Source organism: Castor canadensis, chromosome 5 (genome assembly GCF_047511655.1).
Source record: "Castor canadensis chromosome 5, mCasCan1.hap1v2, whole genome shotgun sequence".
Lineage (NCBI taxonomy): Eukaryota > Metazoa > Chordata > Mammalia > Rodentia > Castoridae > Castor > Castor canadensis.
The window spans coordinates 48,036,232-48,055,765 of record NC_133390.1 but is presented as its reverse complement, the minus strand read 5'-3'; the positions used below and the strand labels follow the sequence as shown (position 1 = coordinate 48,055,765).

The window sequence follows — 19,534 nt, the reverse complement described above, 5'->3', positions numbered from 1 at the left end:
GAGGTTGGGCATATTTGCATTTCTACCAGCAATGCATAAAAATGCTTATTTTTCCACAGCTTTCCTAACAGAGTATGCTGTCATGTTGTTCAAATTTTGTTCTTTGATAGGTGAAAATAATATCCTGGTATACCTATAAAATTTGCATTTTTCATTTCAGTCAGTGTTTTTACTTACATTTCCCCAGACATATATTAATGGTAGTTCATCTTTGATTAGGTTAATTCCATAAGGGTAAATGGGTACAGATTTTCTAGCATACTAAAATTGCTTTATTTTTGTTGTTGTTACCTTGAGAGTTAAGTGGGCAGCTTTTTTGAATATGAATCCTTGAATTACATGTTCTTTGAGTTTTAAAAAAATACTTTCCCATTATTACTTAGTTTTAAATTGTGTTTTCAAAATCTATGCCAATTGAAATTCTGTTGCCCTTATAAAATATTTAATATTTGTATAGAAACTGGGAAAATTTTTTTCTTTAACTTTGAAGATATAATTTTATGAGGATGTATGTTGAAATCAGTTGTTGCAAGCTAGTTGGTATTCAGTGGGTTCTTTCAGTATATAGATTTAGGTCTTTATTTCTAGAAAGTTTTCTTGATTTATACTTTTAATATTTCCTATTTATTTTAAATGACAAAACATGTATACATTGTAGAATGGCTAAATCAAGCTAACAAATACGTTGCCTCATGTACGTTTTTTTTTGTGGTAAGAACACTTAAAATCTCTTCTTAGCAATTTTCAAGTATATAACAGATTGTTATTAACAATAGTCACCATATTTTACAATGGATTTGTTTCCATTGGGCACTATCTTTCCAATCTACCTCCTCTACTCCAGCCCCTGATAACCTACATTTGGTTCTCTGCTTGTATGAGTTTGTCTTTTTCAGATTGCATACATAAGTGAGATCATGAAGTATTTGTCTTTCTGTTCCTGGCTTCTTTCACTTAACATAATGTCTTCTAATTTCTTCTGTGTTATCAGAAATGACAATTTCCTTTTTTTCAAGGCTGAATAGTATTTCACCATGCACGTATACTAGATTTTATTTATCTACTTGCCTATCAATAAATAGATTGTTTCCATATCTTGCCTATTGTGACAAGTCATCTCCAGTAGTGAGATGACTAGATTATATGATAGTTCTAGTTTTAATTTTTGAGGCACCTCCAAACTGTTTTCCCTAATAGTTGTACTAATTTACTTTCCCTAATAGCTGCACTAAGGGTTCCCATTTCTCCATATCTTTTGCTAACACTTGTTATCTTTTGACTTTTTGGTAATAGCCATTCTAATAAAAATGGGGTAAAATTTCATTGTGGTTTTAGTTTGCATTTCCCTGATATTTAGTGATGTTAAACCTTTTCATTTATCCATCTTTTTGTTGTTGTTGTTAGTACCAGGGTTTGAATTCAGGGCTTCGTGGTTTGTGAGGCAAGCAGTCTACCACTTGACTTATACCTCCAATCTGTTTTGGCTCTGGTTATTTTGGAGATAGTGTCTCATTTTTTTCCCAGGCCAGCCTGGACTGCAATCCTCCTATTTTAAGCTTCCCACTGTCACTAGGATGACAGGCCATATGCCACCACACTCAGTTTTTTTCTGTTGAGATAGTGAACTTGGGGTCTCATGAACTTTTTTGCTCCAGATGGCCTGGAAACTCTTATGTTCCCAGTCTCAGCCTCTGGGTATCTTGGGATGAAGGTGTTCATCACCATCACCATGCCCAGCTGTGAGTTGACATGGGGTCTCACTAACTTTTTTGCCTGTCCTAGCCTTGAATTGTAATCTTCCTAATCTCAGCCTTCCAAGGAACTAGGATTAGAGATGTGGGTCACCAAAGCCCTGCTCAATTATCCATCTTTTTTGAGAAATGTCTGATTAGATTCTTTGCCCATCATTAAATTTTATTATTTATTTTCTTGCTTTTTGGTTGAGTTCCTTCTGCATTTTAGATATTAACTCCTAATCAAACACATGGTTTGCAAATACTTTCTCCCATTGCATAAGTTGCCTCTTTACTGTTATTTCTTTGCTGCTTCAAACCTCTAGTTTGAGGTAATCCCATTTGTATATTTGTAGTCCCATATTTCTTATCCACTGTTTTGTGCATCTTTTTAAAGACACTTTAGTTACGTGAATTGGATCTTCTTTTCCATGTCAGCCACTTTCATTTTAACTACATTCTCACTTACCCATTTTACTTTAAAAATTTTCCTTTAATTGCTTTTTTCTTTTAACATTCCTTGTGCACCTTATGATATAGTCTTTATTCTTCATTTTAGTTAAATTCTGTCTTCAACTCTCTACTTTTTGTCCATTTCTGTTTTTAGTTTCTAAATTTCTGCTTCAAAGTGTTTTATCACATCCCAAATATTTGTTTAATTAGAAACATTTAGTTAAGCTTGAAGTGCTGTGTTACATTTTTCTTCTGCTTTTCCATTTTTAGGTTGTTTTCATAAACTGAATTTTGGGGTTCTCATTTTTGATTTTTTATAGTATATATATTTTAAGTAGATCAAGGCTGTACTTTTGTATCTCTGAACAGGTCTGGCAGTTTGTAGTGGTTTACAAGTTTTGTAGTTCCTGATAGCCCTCTCTGTTGGTATAAATTTGTTGTTTGTTTCTTTTTTTGTTTTGAGAAGTAGTTGTAGTTGGGGAAGGGTTACTGTATTCTTTCTTCCCTTTGGTTGGGAGAAGCAGTCCTTCAAGAACTAGATTGACCCGTTTATTTCCCTTCTCACCCCTTCACCTCATAGTTTCCAAAGTATGTTGGAAACTTCTCCCACTGAAGTGTTTCTGTCCCCAAATTGCCCAATTGAGAGTCCTGCACCCACTAAATCTCTTTATTATAGTAAGTGGTTTAGGGATGGGTTTTCTTTCCTCCCTCCCTCCTTTCTTTCTTTCTGCCTTTTCTCCCCAGTATTTTCTGGTTGTGCACAGTATTTCAATCACTTTTCTTTCTCTTGTAATGGACCTTTCATTAACCTTTATCATGTAAGTGAGTCTTAAACCCCACGAAGTGTATTGATGTGTTCTACGGACTCATTAATCTAGTAAAAATGAAGTAATTTTTGTTCTTGAGTACCTTCCTATATCTTTTAAAATTATCTTTTTGAAAATAATTATTTCATGACAAAGTAAAATATTAAGTATTGTTTTGTTTTAAAGAAGTAAAGAGTATTGTAATGTAGTTATCATTGTTAACATTATACATTTCAGTAGTTCCCCACAGGCAGAATTAAAGAATGATATCCAGTCTTAACAATCATAGGTATCTTGTACAGTAGATGTTAAGAGCAACAGAGTTTCAGGTGAGGCAAGTCATGAAGGCAGGAAGGCTGAAGGTGTCTCATGTGTGTTCATCCCAGAAATACATTGATTGTTATGGAAGTTTTTCATGAGAACACGTGATGAGAGCTTAAACTTGTGTGGATGTTGTCCCTAACTCAGAAACTTCATATGAGATTGTTGCATTACAAAGAACAGAATCCATAAACAATTCAAAAGCCCTTGGGAATCTTGTGCCTTGGAATGGTGAAGCTATTTTGTGGCCTAGAACAGGGAAAAATTTTGAAGCTTTGTCTAGAAATGATGTCATCACTTCACAATGTTTCATGTTTTGAGACATTGAAGAATTGAAAACTGCCTCATTTTTCACCAGCACTTAACCGAGTGACACTTACTCTACTGTGTGATGTTGAGCCCATCCAACAAGTCCTGTTTTTGTGAACCTTTTTAGGAAACATCGAAAAACTTTCTTTTGTCATTGTGGTAAAAAAGATATCTTTCCAGAAAAGCTTTAAGAGAAGTTTCTTGATGTGCTGTGTAAGTCACCTACTTGCAATACTGGGCAACAAGTCTGGCTTTGCTGAAGTTTACACCCTGTGATGCATTACATTTTATCTTAGCATACTTGGTGTGAGAACTGTCAGCTATCCTGAAAGAACCTCTCAGCTCAGTAAGAGACAGCAGCACCTTGAATCATCACCTTTTCAAGAGATTTTGTTAAGAATTAGAAATGGAATACTGAATTTTTGTCTATTTAAAAGTTTGCTGGTTTTCCAGAGGATGACTTTTTTTTTTTTTTTTTTTTTTAGAGGAAGTAGCAGTACTGGTGTTTGAATTCAGGGCCTCATGCTTTCTGGGCAAGTGTTGTACTACTTAAGCCATGCCCCCAGCCCTTTTTGCTTTAATTTGTTTTCAGATAAAGTTCCATGCTTTTTGCCAAGACTGGCTTGGCCTGCAAACCTCTTATCTATGTCTCCACATAGCTGCTGTTACAGGCATGCACCTCCAGTTATGCTGTTACAGGCATGCACCTCCATAACTGGCTTGTTCTTTGAGATAGGGTCTTGCTAACTTTTGCTCAGGCTGACCTAAAACTTGGGTCTTTCCAATCTGCATCACTTGAGTAGCTGGGACTGTGGGCATGAAACGTCATGCCCAGCCAGAAAATGACTCTTAAAGCTCTTGTCAAAGTAGAAGTTTCACAAGAGAGAGGAAAGTTTACTCAGAACAGTTTGACAAGGAAGATTGATATTACTTCCTAAGTATTTGATCCATCTGATCACTGTTTTTGCATCCAAGACTCTTTGATCACTATCATGGGTAGTATACCTGTGTGCACTGTTGTCCAAGCTGTAGTTCTGGAAGAGAATATTGCAGGAGGAATACTATTTATAATCAAATAAATGCAAATTTTTTTAACTAGGTATATTTCCTCCCTAGCTTCTGGATTAGTAAAAAAATTTACAATTTCAATGTTACTTTGGTATGGGTATGGTGAAACTGCTACTTATTTTTAAATTGAGGATAAATTGGTATAACTCACTGAGTATCAGTCTTGAGGAATCATTATAAGGAAGTTCTTTAAAAAACAGTAAGTTGTGTTAGGAAGATGTTTATTGAAACATTATTCAGTATACAGAAAACTTGAAATCAGGCACCTGGTGGCGCACGCCTGCAATCCTAGTTACCTGGGAGTCTGAGATCAGGAATATCATTTTTCAAGGCCAACCCAGGCAAAAATTCCTGAGCCCCCATCTTAGCCAAGAGCTGGATGCATCTCTGTCACCCCAGCTATGTGGGAGGCTGAGATTGGGAGGATGATGGTTCTAGGCCATGCAGAACAAAGAAGCCCTTGAGACTGCATCTCAACAGAAAAAAGCTGGGTATGGTTACCCACACCTGTCATCCCAACCATGGCAGGAAGTGTAAAAATAGAATTGTGGTCCCAGCTGGTCTGGGCAAAAAGCAAGATCTTATCTCCAAAATAACCAGAGCAAAAAGCTGGAGGAGTGGATCAAGTGGTAGAGCACCTGCTTTGCAGGTGTGTAGCCCTGAGTTCATATTCTAGTAACCACCTCCCCCCAAAAAAAAACACCATACAAAAACTTGGAAGTAATCTAAATTTCCTACAGTAAGGAAATGGATTTGATAAACTAAGATAATGTCAGCCATATAACTAGTTTTTGCTGGCAGTAGTCATCTGCTATAAACATTGTGTTACTTGTCTTTTGATGAACATAACACACATTTCTATACCTAGAATAATTGTTTTGGGGTCATTAGTTGCATATGTTCAAGCTTAGTAGGTGTTGCCAAATGCTTTTGTGGTTTCACCTGTTTATACCCACCTCCCATGCATGAGAACTGGAGTTATCATTCTGTAATTTCACCAGTCTTAGGGGTATGCAATGATCCTATATGATAGTTTGCTTTGCATTTCCCTGATGGTTAAAGATGTGTTCTTGTCATGTTTATTACCTATGATTCAGTATCTTCTTTTGTGAAAAAGTTGAGGTGATTGTTTTTTTTTAAGGCTGTGTCTCCCTATGTTACCAGGTTGACCTTGAACTCCTAAGCTCAAATAATACTACTGCCTCAGTCTCCCAAATGGTTGGAGCTACTAAGATATACCCTGCACATCTTTTTTTCATTCATTTGCAGGAGTTCTGCATATATCCTAGTTATGGATTCTTTTTAAATATGTATATTACCAATATCTTCTTCCTTTCCAGTATCTTTACTCCCTTACTAGTATCTTTTGATAAATAATCATTAATTTAAATTTAATTTTGATGTGGTTCACTTTTATTCATGTTTTTCTCCTATGGTTAGCACTTTTCATACTTTGTTCAACAAATTTTACCCATTTTTAGGTCATGGTTTCTCTCTTAAAGCTCCTACAGATATTATTTCCTCAATTCTTTCAGAATTGATTTTTGTGTATAATGTGTATGGTAGGAGTCAAGTATGAAGATACATTTTTTCTATGTAGTTCTTACTAATTTATAGGTATGTAAATATTAGATATGTTTTCTTTAAAAATAGTACATCTTCCTTAAAACTCAAAATATTCAATGACTTATGATGTAGAATGCCATTCCTTTTTTTTTTTTAGTGGTTCTAAGGATTGAACTCAGAACTACTACTCTACCACTTGAACCACAGCGCCAGTTTTTTTTTAGTTTGTTTTTTTAATTTTGTTTTTTAGATAGGCTTTCATATTTTTTGCTGGCGCTGGCCTTGGACTACAGTTCTTCTACTTCCATCTCCCAAATAACTGAGATTATAGGCAGGTACCACTATATCTGGCACAGAAAACCATATGATTAAAGTAGTAACCACTATCTTTGAAAAGGAAAGGCAATTTATTCTTTGTGATACTGCTAAATTCTTTTAAAATATAACAAGTATCTGTTACATCTCATTTTAAGTGCTATAAAAAGGAAATATTTATTTTGACTAATATCTTAAGTGGTTCTGGTCTATGATAAGTTGCGCCCATTGCTTTGGGCCTTTGACAAGGCAGTACATCACAGCAGGAATAGAGAGCAAAACAAAACCACTCACTTCATGGCTAGGAAGCAACATAGAGTGAGGAGAGGGCCATGGTTCCACCATCCCCTTCAGGAACATGCCAGTAATGATCTAAAGACTTCCCAACTAGTCTTCACCTCTTAAAGGTTCTGCAGCTACCCAATAGAACCACCTTGGAATCAAGTCTTTAACACATGAGCCTTTGTGGGACATTCAACATCCAAATTATAGCAGTTTCCTTTTTTTTTTTTCTTCTTTCTGATTTTCAAAAAAGAAGCCAGAAATTCAGAGTTTATGTGAAATTTTCAGATTTTCAAAATCTTGACAAGTAATTTTAAATATTTTTGAAAGAGCATATGGCCCAAAACTGTACAGGTGAAGAGGCCAAATAAAATACATCTGTGGACTGATTCAGGTCCTGCCCTATATATTCTGAGTTCTGCTGTATATGTTCATCAGATTTGATCATCCAAAAGCAGGGCAGGATATTCTAAATATATACTAAAGTAAATTTCCTATTGTACTAATTTTCTGTCGCTTCATAACAAATTGCCACAAACTTAGTGGCTAACACAACACAGTTTATCATCTCAGTTTCTGTAGATGAAATCTGTACATGGCATGGCTGAATTCTCCACTCAGGTCCTCACTGGTGTCACCTGGGGAAACAGTTCTCTGGGGCTTTGGGTTCTTTTCTATTAGAAAAGGGACTGCTCTCATTTCCCAGAGGTCATCTGCAGTGGCCCTTATGGCAATTCCCAACACAGATGTTCGTTCAATCTCTTCTAAGCAGTAACTAGCTGGAGAAATAGCATGCCTATAAGGACCTACACACAAAAATCTACCTTTGCCATGTAGACAGCAGACAAACATCGAAAATCTTTTTTAAAACACAGAGAGTCCAGGTAAGTCCTGGTACCTTCAAAACATAAGAAGATATATACTAGAGGAAAAATTTTAACTAAACACATGTTGGGAAAGTTCAGCTTCACTAATCAAGAAAATAACAAGTTACCAGTTTCTTTTATCTCTGTTGTTGTGGGAGAAGGAATAAATTGGTACAACCTTTGTAAAAATCAGTTTAATAGCAGTGTATGTTAAAGTTGGAGAGGGAGTATGCATAAATGGCTTAACAGATAAATACTATGCATGTGTGAACACACATACATATATTTCATATACATTTCTATTTACCAGTGATTATAAACCTATGAAATAAATACCATTGGTATTTTTATTTAGGAGATGGAGAGCACTTGTCAAAGAGAAATACCCTTCAAGTGTACCCTGTGATTATCTCTGTATAATAGGGATCAAATGGGATACTTGCTGTTTTCTCTTTGTTTTCTTCTAAATTTTTGTGAAGATTATGGTTTTTTCTTTCCTGGTCTCAGGGATTTAACCCATAGTGTTGCATATACTATGCAAATGTAACATCCCCAGCCTAATTTATAGATTTTTTTTTTAAAGAGTTTAAACAGGGAGAACAATGGAAGTAAAACTGCCATGAAATAAAGAATCATTGCATAGTAGTACAAATTAGTGTAACTTTTGGGAAGCAAGAGGACTGTTTAGCTTTACTGCAGAGAATCTAGCCTCAATAATCATGTTAAGTACAGAAAAAGGTGTACATGTGAACAAATCTACATATTATTTAAAGTACGGGAAAACTGGAAATTTAAATTTCCGTAGTAGAGGAAGTAGTTGCATGAAGTATGGTTTATCTGGTTGGGTGGAATTATTTTTAACAGATATTGGTTCCAGATCCTAATATATTTTCCTAGGACTCTTAACTCCATTTCCTTTGATATTTTTGTGTACTCCTTAGCTACTTTCTCCTCTCAGCTTCCCTGATCCACTGCTATTTAAGTTTCCTGTTGCCAGACCCCCTCAGCATATGGATCTCCACATTAATGACCCACTTACATCTTGCATATAGCCCTCTGAGAATTACAGCCATTTCTTCCTCTAAAAGGCAAGAAACATCTGTTCTCTCTTTCAGCAGACCCTGAGTAGGTCATCTCAATTCTCATAGCTCCCTATGTCTCCCAAAGATCATGCTGTTCTTCAAGTTTATCACCACCTCCCCATGGATATCCCAAGGGACTAACTAGGTTGCACTTTTGGCTACTGTGAATAATGCTGCTATGAGTTATTATATACAGTTGGCCCTCCATATCTCTAGGTCCTACACCTGTAGATTCAACTATAACCATGGATAGAAATATTCAGAAAAAAGGCTCTAAACATACACAGACTCTTTTCTTGCCATGATTCCCTAAACAATACAGTATAACAACTATTCACATAGTACTTACATTGTATTAAGTAGTGTAAGTAATCTAGAGATGCTTCAGGTACATAGGAGGATGTGTTCAGGCTGTATGCTGTACACTGCCGTTTTATATAAGGGACTAGAACCAATCCCCCATAGCTGTAAGGACTGTACCAGGTTTTGTGTGGATATATACTTTCTCAGGGATATATATCTAGGAATGTAATTGTTGAATCATGTTAACTATATTTAACCTTTTGAAGAACTGCCAGACTGTTTTCCAAAGAGGCTGCATATTTCACAACCCTGCATCTTTGTCAACACTTGTTACTGTCTGTCTTTTTTATTCTAATAATCCTAGTGGGTGTGAAATGGTATCTAATAATGGATTTGATTTGCATTTCCCTCATGACTAATGATTTTTTATAAACATTTGGCGGGAATGTTGATTCTTAAGATGCTAAACCAGTGTTCCTTGTCTTTTATGGTGATTGAGATACTTGATAAACTTGTGTATTTGTAACTTTATGTGTGTATCCATATAGTTTTTTATTATTATTATTTTATCATTTTTACATTTACTTTCATGTGTGTACATTATTTGGGCCACCTCCCTCCTCCCTCACCTGCCTCTGGGCAGAAGCTGTTCCACCCTGTTGTTCTCCTGTTCTGTAGAAGAAAAAATATATAAAAGATAGTAGAAAAACATGGCGTTTTAGTTAGTTTGAGATAAAGATAGCTGTACAAGGAGATTCCTTGTGTTATTTCCATGCATATGTACATTACAACCCAATTTGGTTCATCCATATACTATTTTTTGAAAGTCCTTATCATATCAAAGAGAAATCTCCAGGGAATTTAGTGACTGTAAGAACCATTATAGCCTACAGTTCTTGACGATTAAATTCTGTGTGTTGATTTAGGAGTACCTTTTATTGGCCACATTACAGAAACAAAATTAAAGATTCAGGGTAATCTTTTTTTATTCCTTTACCAAAATATTTTTCCAAGGGCTTATATTACTTGTAAATGGGTAAAAGTTGTGATTGAAGGAGAGGGACAAATATCTCATCTCAGGTGGAAATAAAAGGTGAGGGCAGGTGTTTATGGGGTATAGATTAGATTCACATTAGCACCTAGAAGGTTAGCAGTTGTACTTTTTTCCTTACCTTCTTTTTAAATTAGTATTATCCATGCTTTAGTACTGATTCTTGTTTCAGAGGACAAAGGTGGTTTAAAAATGTTTTGTTGGAGCTGGTGGAGTGACTCGAATGATAGAGTGTCTGCCTAGCAAGCAGAAGGCCCTGAGTTCAAACCCCAGTACTGCAAAAAAAAAAAAAAAATTTTTTTTTGTTTTGGGCTGGAGATGTGACTCAAGCAGTAGAGTGCCTGCTTTATAAGCATGAAGCCCTGAGTTCAAATCCCAGTCCCACCCCAAAAGAAAGAGTTTTGTTTCCACCACAGGTTCAGTCTACTCAGATTTCATAGAACAAGATAACAGCAAATAAATAATATGAGATGAAACTAGAGTGCTAATAGCAGTACTTTTATGATTCTTTCCCCATTGAGATTAGAAAAATTTAACTCCTTAGATATTAATGTATTTTTATCATGGTATTTCTTCATTTTCTTATAGCACTTTTTATTTGTAAGTCTTGTATCTTGGAATTCTCTGTGTCAGTATTTTTGACATAATTTTTATAAAGTAAAGAAACCTTTTCATGGCATAATGGTATTTTTAAAATATCTTTTTTCATTTGTGCTTAAAAGTATCTAAATTTGTATTGAACACCTTATGAAGTTTTATAATAAAGTCAGATGCACTTAGATCCTTATATGACGAAACCAGCCAGTGCTGAGGATGCTAGGTGAAACTATTCACTTTTAGAAGAGTTCAGTGGCTTATGTAAATATTTACATAATGTAACTGTGCTAGTCAGTTTTTCACTGTTGTAACAGATACCTGAAAGAGATAATATAAAAGGAGGAAAGATTTACCTTGGGTCACAGAATCAGAGGTTTCAGTCCATCTTCAGCTGGCTCCATTGTTTCAGGGCCATGGTGAAGAAGAACATCATGGACAGAACATTTCCATTTACAATAGCCTCAAAAAACATCAAATACCTAGGAGTAAACTTAATAAAGGAGGCGAATGATCTCTACAAGGAAAACTATAAACCCCTGAAGAAAGAGATTGAGGAAGACTACAGAAGGTAGAGAGATCTCCCATGCTCATGGATTGGTAGAATCAACATAGGGAAATGGCTATACTACCAAAAGCAATGTACATGTTCAATGCAATTCCCATCAAAATCCCAATGACATTCATCACAAAGATTGAAAAATCAACTCTAAAGTTCATTTAGATGCACAAAATACTGCAAATAACCAAAGCAACACTGAGCAAAAAGAGCAACACTAGAGGTATTACAATACCTGACTACAAACTGTACTACAAAGCCACAGCAATAAAAACAGCATAGTAATGGCACAAAAACAGATATGAGGGCCAATGGAACAGCTTAGAAGACCCAGATATGAATCCATGCAACTATGCCTAGCGAAGGAGAAAAGACAGCCTCTTCAACAAATATTGCTGGGAAAACTGGGTATCTTCCTGCAGAAAACTGAAACTTGATCTATGTTTGTCACCATTTACAAGTATCAACTCAAAGTGGATTAAGGGCCTTAATATAAGACCTGAAGCTGGTTCAGGAAAGAGCAGGGAATATATTAGAGGCAATGACTTCCTCAGTAGAACTCAAATGGCTCTGCAACTAAGAGAAAGGATTGACAAATGGGACTGTATGAAAGTAAAAAGCTTCTGTACAGCAAAAGACGTGGTTTCTAAATTGAAGAGGCTGCCTATAGAATGGGAGAAAATCTTTTCCAGCTATATATCAGACAAGGGACTGATAACCAGAATACACAGGGAGCCCAAAAACTAAACTCCCGAAAAAATCAATGTCCCAGTGAAGAAATGGGCAAAAGGACTGAACAGAGCCTTTTCAAGGGAAGAAGTCCAAATGACTGAAAAATGCTCACTATCCCTGGCCATATGGGAAACTCAAATCAAAACCTCATTAAGATTCCACCTCACTCTTGTTAGAATAGCTATCATCAAGAACAGAAACAACAACAAATGTTGGCAAGGATGTGGGGAAAAAGGAACCCTCACACACTGCTGGTGGGAATGTAAATTAGTATAATCACTATGGAAAACAGTATGGAGGCTCCTCAAAAAACAAAAATAGAACTCCCTATGATCCAACAATACCACTCCTATGGATGCAACAATACCACTCCTATGGATGTACCCGAGGAATGTGAGTCAGCTTAAACAAAGGTACCTGTATACCCATGTTTGCAGCAATATTCACAATAGCTAAACTATGGAAATAGCCAAGATGTCCCATTACTGATGAATGAATTAAGAAAATGTGGTATTTATATACACTGGAATTTTACTCAGCCACAAAGAAGGATGAAATTTTGTCATTTGCAGGTAAATGGATGTAGCTGGAGAACATCATCTTAAGTGAAATTAGCCAGACTCAGGCCAATATCTGCATGTTTTCTCTCATATTTGGAGTATAGACCTAATACAAATACAGCAATATTATGAAAAACTGATTGCACTAAGGAGAGGTCACATATGAGAGGGGTAACGTAAAAGAAGGAAACTAAAAGGATGAATATGGATGATATACTCCCTATACAAGAAAGAATACAGAATTCGTAAAGAGGGTGAAGCCACTATAAGAAATGGACTAAGGTAGAATGAATAAATATAGAGGAGATACACTAATTGGGGTTATGATACATAGGTAAGGGAAATATCACAAGGAAACTCCTGTGTAGCTGCCTTTATCACAAATAAGCAAAAATGCCATTTTTTTCCTTCCTTTTTCTTCTACAAAATTGGAGAACAGGAGGGCAGAACAGGTCCTACCCAGGGAGGGAGAATGGTACCAGTTGGATGTGGGATCTGGTGGGGAAAAGGGATAAGAGGATGAATAAGGTACAAAAACTGTGTATACATGTATGTAAATGCAAAAATGATACCTGTGAAACTATTCCAGGAATGGGGGTGTGTGTGGGGGATAAAAGGAGATCCTGTGGAGGAGGTGAGTTCAAGTATGATGTATTTGATACATTGTAAGAACTTTTATAAATGCTACAGTGTACCCCCACCCAACACAACGATAAAAAAAAATGATGGAGGGGGTGAATTCAACTATGATATATTGTAAGAACTTTTGTAAATGTCACAGTGTATCCCAAATACAGCAATAATAAAAATAAATAAATCCAAAAAAACTTCCAGCTTAATTTCACAGTTCTTCTTATGTGTAATCTTAGAAATATTGACCCAATTAGAAATGGCTTTAGAGCAGACTGGATAGAATAAGGCCAGTCTTTACAAATAGCTAGAGTAAAGGTGGCATAGATTTAACAATAATACAGTTAAGGACAAAGGTAGTGTTGTAATATGCTTCAGTAGTTTATACCAAAGACAAGGTGAAATACTTACTAACATAGTTAAAGATGGAACTATTGATGGCATGATGAGGGAAAATGCAAAAAGGTTGTTGGTGCTGTGGAAAGGAGGGAGCAAGTGGACCACTGTGGCCCTGGAGTTCTTGAGTACTACCGTTGGGAACCATCACCAACTTCATTGCTGGTAAGTGAGTGGAATGTGCAAGGAAAAAAGCATGGGACATGATAGAGAATTTTCTCAGATTGTGCTATTATAACAAAAAGACCAGAGACTGAATTGCTTAAACATCAAACAATTTCTCATAGTTCCGGAAGCTGGAAGTCTGAGAATAAAGTGCCAGCAAAAATTCGGTGTCTGGTGAGACCTTCCTCCTTGTTTATCTTTGGTGATCTTCCCTTGTGTCTTTACATGAGGGAGAGTGAAGAGAGGAATTAACTTTTTGGGTTCTTGTAAAGATAAAATCTCATCATGAGAATTCCACCCTTATGATCTCATTCTTTCCAAACTTTCCATTTCCATATACTGTCACATTGGGGCTAGAGTTTTCAATGTAAGAATTTGGAGAGGAAACAGCATTCATTCTATAACAAGTATATACTTCTAGACTGATATCACCTCTAACTAGTAGCACAATCCACTTATATATATGATTTTCATTTTTTTCATCTCTTGAATGAGGTATTTGGAATTAATCGCCACATGTTTCTCAGCTCTAACTGCATCTAACTCTATTACTTTTTTCTTTAGCATGAAATAGTGACATTCATTAATAAACTTCTCGCTATAAAAATTATTTCAGTGTTTATATTTCTTTTATAAGCTTTATTGAGGTATAATTTACACACCACATAACTTTGAGTAAATGTATACAGCTGTGCAAACATCACTGCAAATCTAGGTTTGGAAATTTTACACCACATCAAAAAGTTCCTGAGTGCCCATTTGGAGTTAGTTCCTCTCTTTATCCCCAGTCCAAGGCAGCCACTGATCTGCTCTCATCTCGTGTTTTGTTTGCCTTTTCCAGAAGCATCATATGATTTTGAGATTGATCCATGTTGTTATGAGCATAAGTAGTTTGTTCCTTTGTATTGTGGAGTAGGATTCCAGTGTCAATGATTTGTTTATCTGTCACCTCATTGATTAAATCAAATTGTTTCTCTTTGTTGTATATATGAATAATGTTATTACTATTTGCATAGTCTTTCTATGGACATATTTTCTTTCCTCTTGGGTGAATAACTGGAAGTGAATTACTGGGCTGTGTATGTTTAACACTTTTAGAAACTGCCTGTTTCAAAAATTTCTATCATTTTATATTCCTGCCATATGTGTATAATCTCCACATCATCCCTAATGCTTGACTTAGTGTCAGTCTTTTTGATTATAGTCATTCTGTTGTGTATCTACTGGTACATCATTGTAATTATATTCATTTCCCTAATGATGAATGGTGTCACTCAAATTCCGCATTGGTCTTATTCAAGTGATCTTGCCACACTTTAATACAGTTTTTAGAATTGTTTGAGGATGTGTTAGAGAAGTTACCAACTACATTATGAAATGCATTTTTATTACTTGTTGGTAGATGTCTTTAATTCTTTTTTCTGTTCTCTTTTGTCTTTGTGTACTTAGGTCTGTACACAAAGGCATATGGCATTTTTTACATATCTTTTATATACTGGTGGCTAGAAATTAGGTAGTTAGATATAATGTATTTAAAATTCAAGGGAAAGGCTGTTGGTAGAAGTTTAAGTTTGTAAGTTGTCAGACCATGTTAAAGCCATGAAAATAGACATGATCACCTAATAGGGTTGAACAGAAATCTGACAGTCCTCAGAAATAAAATTGAGTAGGCCAAAAGAAGTTTTAAGAGGTGCCCTAGGGCTAAAAATCTGGGAGGTCCTGAGGTAAGCATGTGCTACAGATTGATAATTTGTGACTACCTGCATGCATGAAATGCCTTAAGTTAATTTTTAAAAGTTCTTATTGTTTCAAACAGTACAGATTTTTTTATAGGAAATAGAGTCATCATAAGGTCAATGATACCTGTATTGTTTTTTCTTTTGAATCATTTAAATGGTTTTTACTTGGCATTTATTTTTTCTCCAGAATAATATGATTTTAAATTATTAAACAACATATTTATTTTTTGCTAATTTAATATCAAGTTTGTTATATTATTCTCATTCTGTTATGTACATTGACTTTATGGGAGTCATACCAGATATGTGCTTCTTTCATTCCCAGGGAAATACTGTGGTCTGGGGTTGCAAATAAACCACTCAATTGAATCAAAAAGCAACGAAATGACAGTGCTGTTCATGAGTGGAATCCATGTTTCTGGACGAGGATTTTTGGCTTCCTACTCAACTATAAATAAGCAAGGTAACTTTCATCTTACACAGTGGATCCCACATTTTGCAATTTCTGACAACAAAATAAAATTGTTTTTCAGCTACCTATTATCTGAGATTGGAATAGAGCAAATTTGACATGGAATAAGGCAGAAAGTCAGGACACTTAATAATGCACTTATAAATTTGACAAAATTAAATTGGTTTCAGAATTCCACAAATTAATTGTACTAACTTTTACATAAAATCCATATTCTTACTTTTCCTTAGAGAAAATAATAATTTTTCACTTTTTTAGGATTGGAACACAAACTATAGTAATTTTTTAAAAATCTTGAAATGTACCACATCAATTTAAAGTTTTATCATAGTTTATCATTTCAATTATGTGTAAAAGACCATATTTCTATTGTTGTCAAAGAAGAGCCCTCATACCACCAGAAGTACCCTGGGAAGTCTAAACAGTACAAAAATAAATAAGAAATATTTACTAAATTGTTAAAGTTTAGGATCTGAAGAGAGGTTGGAAATTAAAAGCAAAGATATTAAGTATAAAAGAATCCAAAATTTGTCTGGGTCTCTAAAATAAACTACAAAACCTAAGTGAAATCCCTTGTGTTTTGGATGCTGTGGCTTGTATTCCCTCTGTTATTAGGGATACTGTGATAAGAAAGTTAAAGAAGTGTTGCTGCCAGGTAAAATTTAATGAGATCCTCATCTCAATAAATATGCCAGGTGTAATGGCACATGACCATAATCCCAGCTATGCTGGATGTCATAGATAGGTAAGTGGGAGAATCATAGTCTGAGGCCAACCCCAGGCAAATGCAAGATCCTGTCCAAAAAATAACTAAAGCAAAAAAGGACTGGTGACATGGCTGAAGTGGTAGAACACCTGCCTAGAAAGCATGAAGTTCTTAGTTAAAACCCTAGTACCTCAAAAAAAAAAAAAATGTTGGTAGTACTATGGTACATCCAAATAAAAAATAGATCCAATAAAAGCAGTCATTAAAAATAGATTATTTTTATATTCAACAATGAATTAACTGAGTATTTAAAGTTAAAAATTAGCTTTTACTTTATATTGTAAAACTAAAGAAATTATCCAGAGTCTGCTAGGTGTGAGAATGTTGAATATTGGGAACAACAGGGCAAAGCAAGCTTTTCCTTTTCTGCTGTGGTAGGTTTAAGATAAAACACTACTACGTCTCATTAAAAATTCCATTATCAACATGATAGAGGAGAGGGCTCTGCCTTTCCTTAGTTTATAAGCTATAGAACAAAGTGTCAAGCTAATAAAATCCCAGAGAGAATGAGAAAGAGAAGTCATTTGATGAAATTATGGAAAGAGGAGAGCTAGGAACATTGTACTTACTGAATAATTAATGTTTTTGATAGAGCCTGGAAAACTAAGCCAGATTGATGTTGTGGAAAGGATACCAGGTAGTCCTGGAATGAAAACCATCCTCTGGCTAGGTGTGGTAGTGCACATCTATAATCCCAGCACTCAGAAAGCTGAGGCAAGGGAATCACAAATTTGAAGCCAGCCTGGGCTGTATTGTGAGATCCTATCTCAGAATGGTGACAATGGAAAACTTGAGTCTGCCACATGCTAGCCTTCTTATTTTTAGCAGTCACTTCACCTCCTTGGATCCTATCTATGAATGGTTAGCTGTGAGGACTAAATCTAGTCGTACATGTATAGTGTCAGTAGGTACACAACACGGTTGGTACACATAATGGTATCTGCTCCCATGCACCACTAAACAAGCATATGCATTTTCCCCACCCCAGCCATCAAAGAAATGAGTAATGCAAAGAACACAGAGTAGGGTGGTAACACATTACCATCCTTTCAGTTTTATTCCTTGAAAGTCTTAGACTGATAAAGTGAGAGGACCTTGTCATTTATTGAGTTGAAGGCTTCCAGAAAAAAGGATCCTCTTTTTTTTTATTTAAAATACATTCTTAGGGCTGGAGGTATGGCTCAAGTGGTACAGCACCTGCCTAGCAAACACAAGACACTGAGTTCAAACCCCAGTACCTCCAAAAAAACCAAAAATAAATAAATAAATTCTTACATTAGATATTTAAATCAGGAGACTTTTTACTCACAGAAACTTGAATGTCCTTTATTGAGATTCCTTAAAGAGTTAACTCTAATGGTAGAGTACCTGCCCAATTAGTGTAAAGCCCTATGTTCAAGCTCAGAACCACCAAAAAAAAAAAAAAAAAAATCTGTTGCAAATTTCAGATAGTTGTGTTGCTGTTTCAGATGATTCTTAGCCTCCAGATGTTTTGTTTTGTTTTGTTTAAATATCTACCTTAGAAACTTCTTGATAGTTAACACTTTCCAAAGTCACAATCATCTTGGGACATTCTCATTTCACTTGAAGTTATATATTGATACTTGAAGTTATATTTTTTTACACCTCCTGTCCCATCCATCAAGCATTTACTTCATCGAAGTGAATTGGCTATTCTGTATTCTAGAGAACATTGGTTGAATTTCTTACTACTTGGGTGGCCTTTCAGTCATGATTTCTTATAATGACTCATTCATTCAGGGGCTGGTTGCCTTTGGTTGACATGCTTAGTTTGTTTCCACCCAGGAAACTTAGCTGCTTCAATGAATTCCATAAATATTTTCAAGGACCATTACTACATATCCCTAGTTTAGCAGTCTAATTGAAGATTTATAGTATTTGGGAATAAAAGAGTGTGAACAATCTTGCTTTGATAGTTGCTTCATTTGCTGCAAACTCCCACAAAGATGTGTTATATGGTATGTGTTGTTGATAGAGTCTCTGTTTTATCCAAGATAGACTAATGTTCATTATTTTGTGCAAAAGCCTGTTTAAAAATTATATTCACTTCTATTTTCTGCTTTATGCTTAGTACTAGAGAAACAGCAGTAAATAAGATAGACATAATCATGCCTGTGTGGGGTTTACAGTACTGGTTTGGACAAAGGCATTAAACACATAGTCAGTTAGTTGCAGTTATGACCAAGAGCAGCACTTTTTCCAAGGAAGTCCTTTTAGCTTAGAAGTGAAGGATTAATTGGGAGATTCCAGCCAGACAAGAAGGAACATTCTAATGAGAGAACAGTAGGTACAGGGCCTGGTGATGGGAATGAATTATAGGGGAATTGGAAACAAGGCCAGTGTACCTGAAATGGAGTGAGTGGGTCTCATTATTCAGAGAATAATTTCTAGAAATATTTAGAAGTAGAATAATTTCTAAAAAGTGTAAATGTTGGAACTTTTTGCTAAGAATGCATGGAAGTTGGTAGAGCAAAGTGGTGATGTGACTAGCATTATGTTTTTGTTTGTTTTTAGAACCTTCCTTATTCTATGAAGAGTAGGTCAAACAGAAGTAAAAGTAGATGTAGGAAGGGCAGTAAAGAGGCTGTTAGAAGAGACCAGATAAGAGATGATTGAACTAAGAGGTCTTGTGTGTGTATGTGTGTACAAGCATGATTAGAAAGTGGCAAACCTGTATTCTTTTTGTAAAAGAGGGAATCATCACATTACCTTAGATTTCACTGAACCAGAATTTTGTATTGACCA

General features: G+C 35.5%; 1 protein-coding gene across 1 annotated transcript in view; it reads left to right on the top strand.

Annotated features, from left to right (window-relative positions):
• The window catches only part of Dcbld2 (discoidin, CUB and LCCL domain containing 2), a 78,499-nt gene that overhangs the window by 22,930 nt on the left and 36,035 nt on the right, over positions 1–19,534 (top strand). Inside the window, 1 exon segment of the mRNA XM_020178873.2 lies at positions 15,856–15,993. Within this exon segment, the coding sequence (XP_020034462.2) occupies positions 15,856–15,993 (138 nt within the window).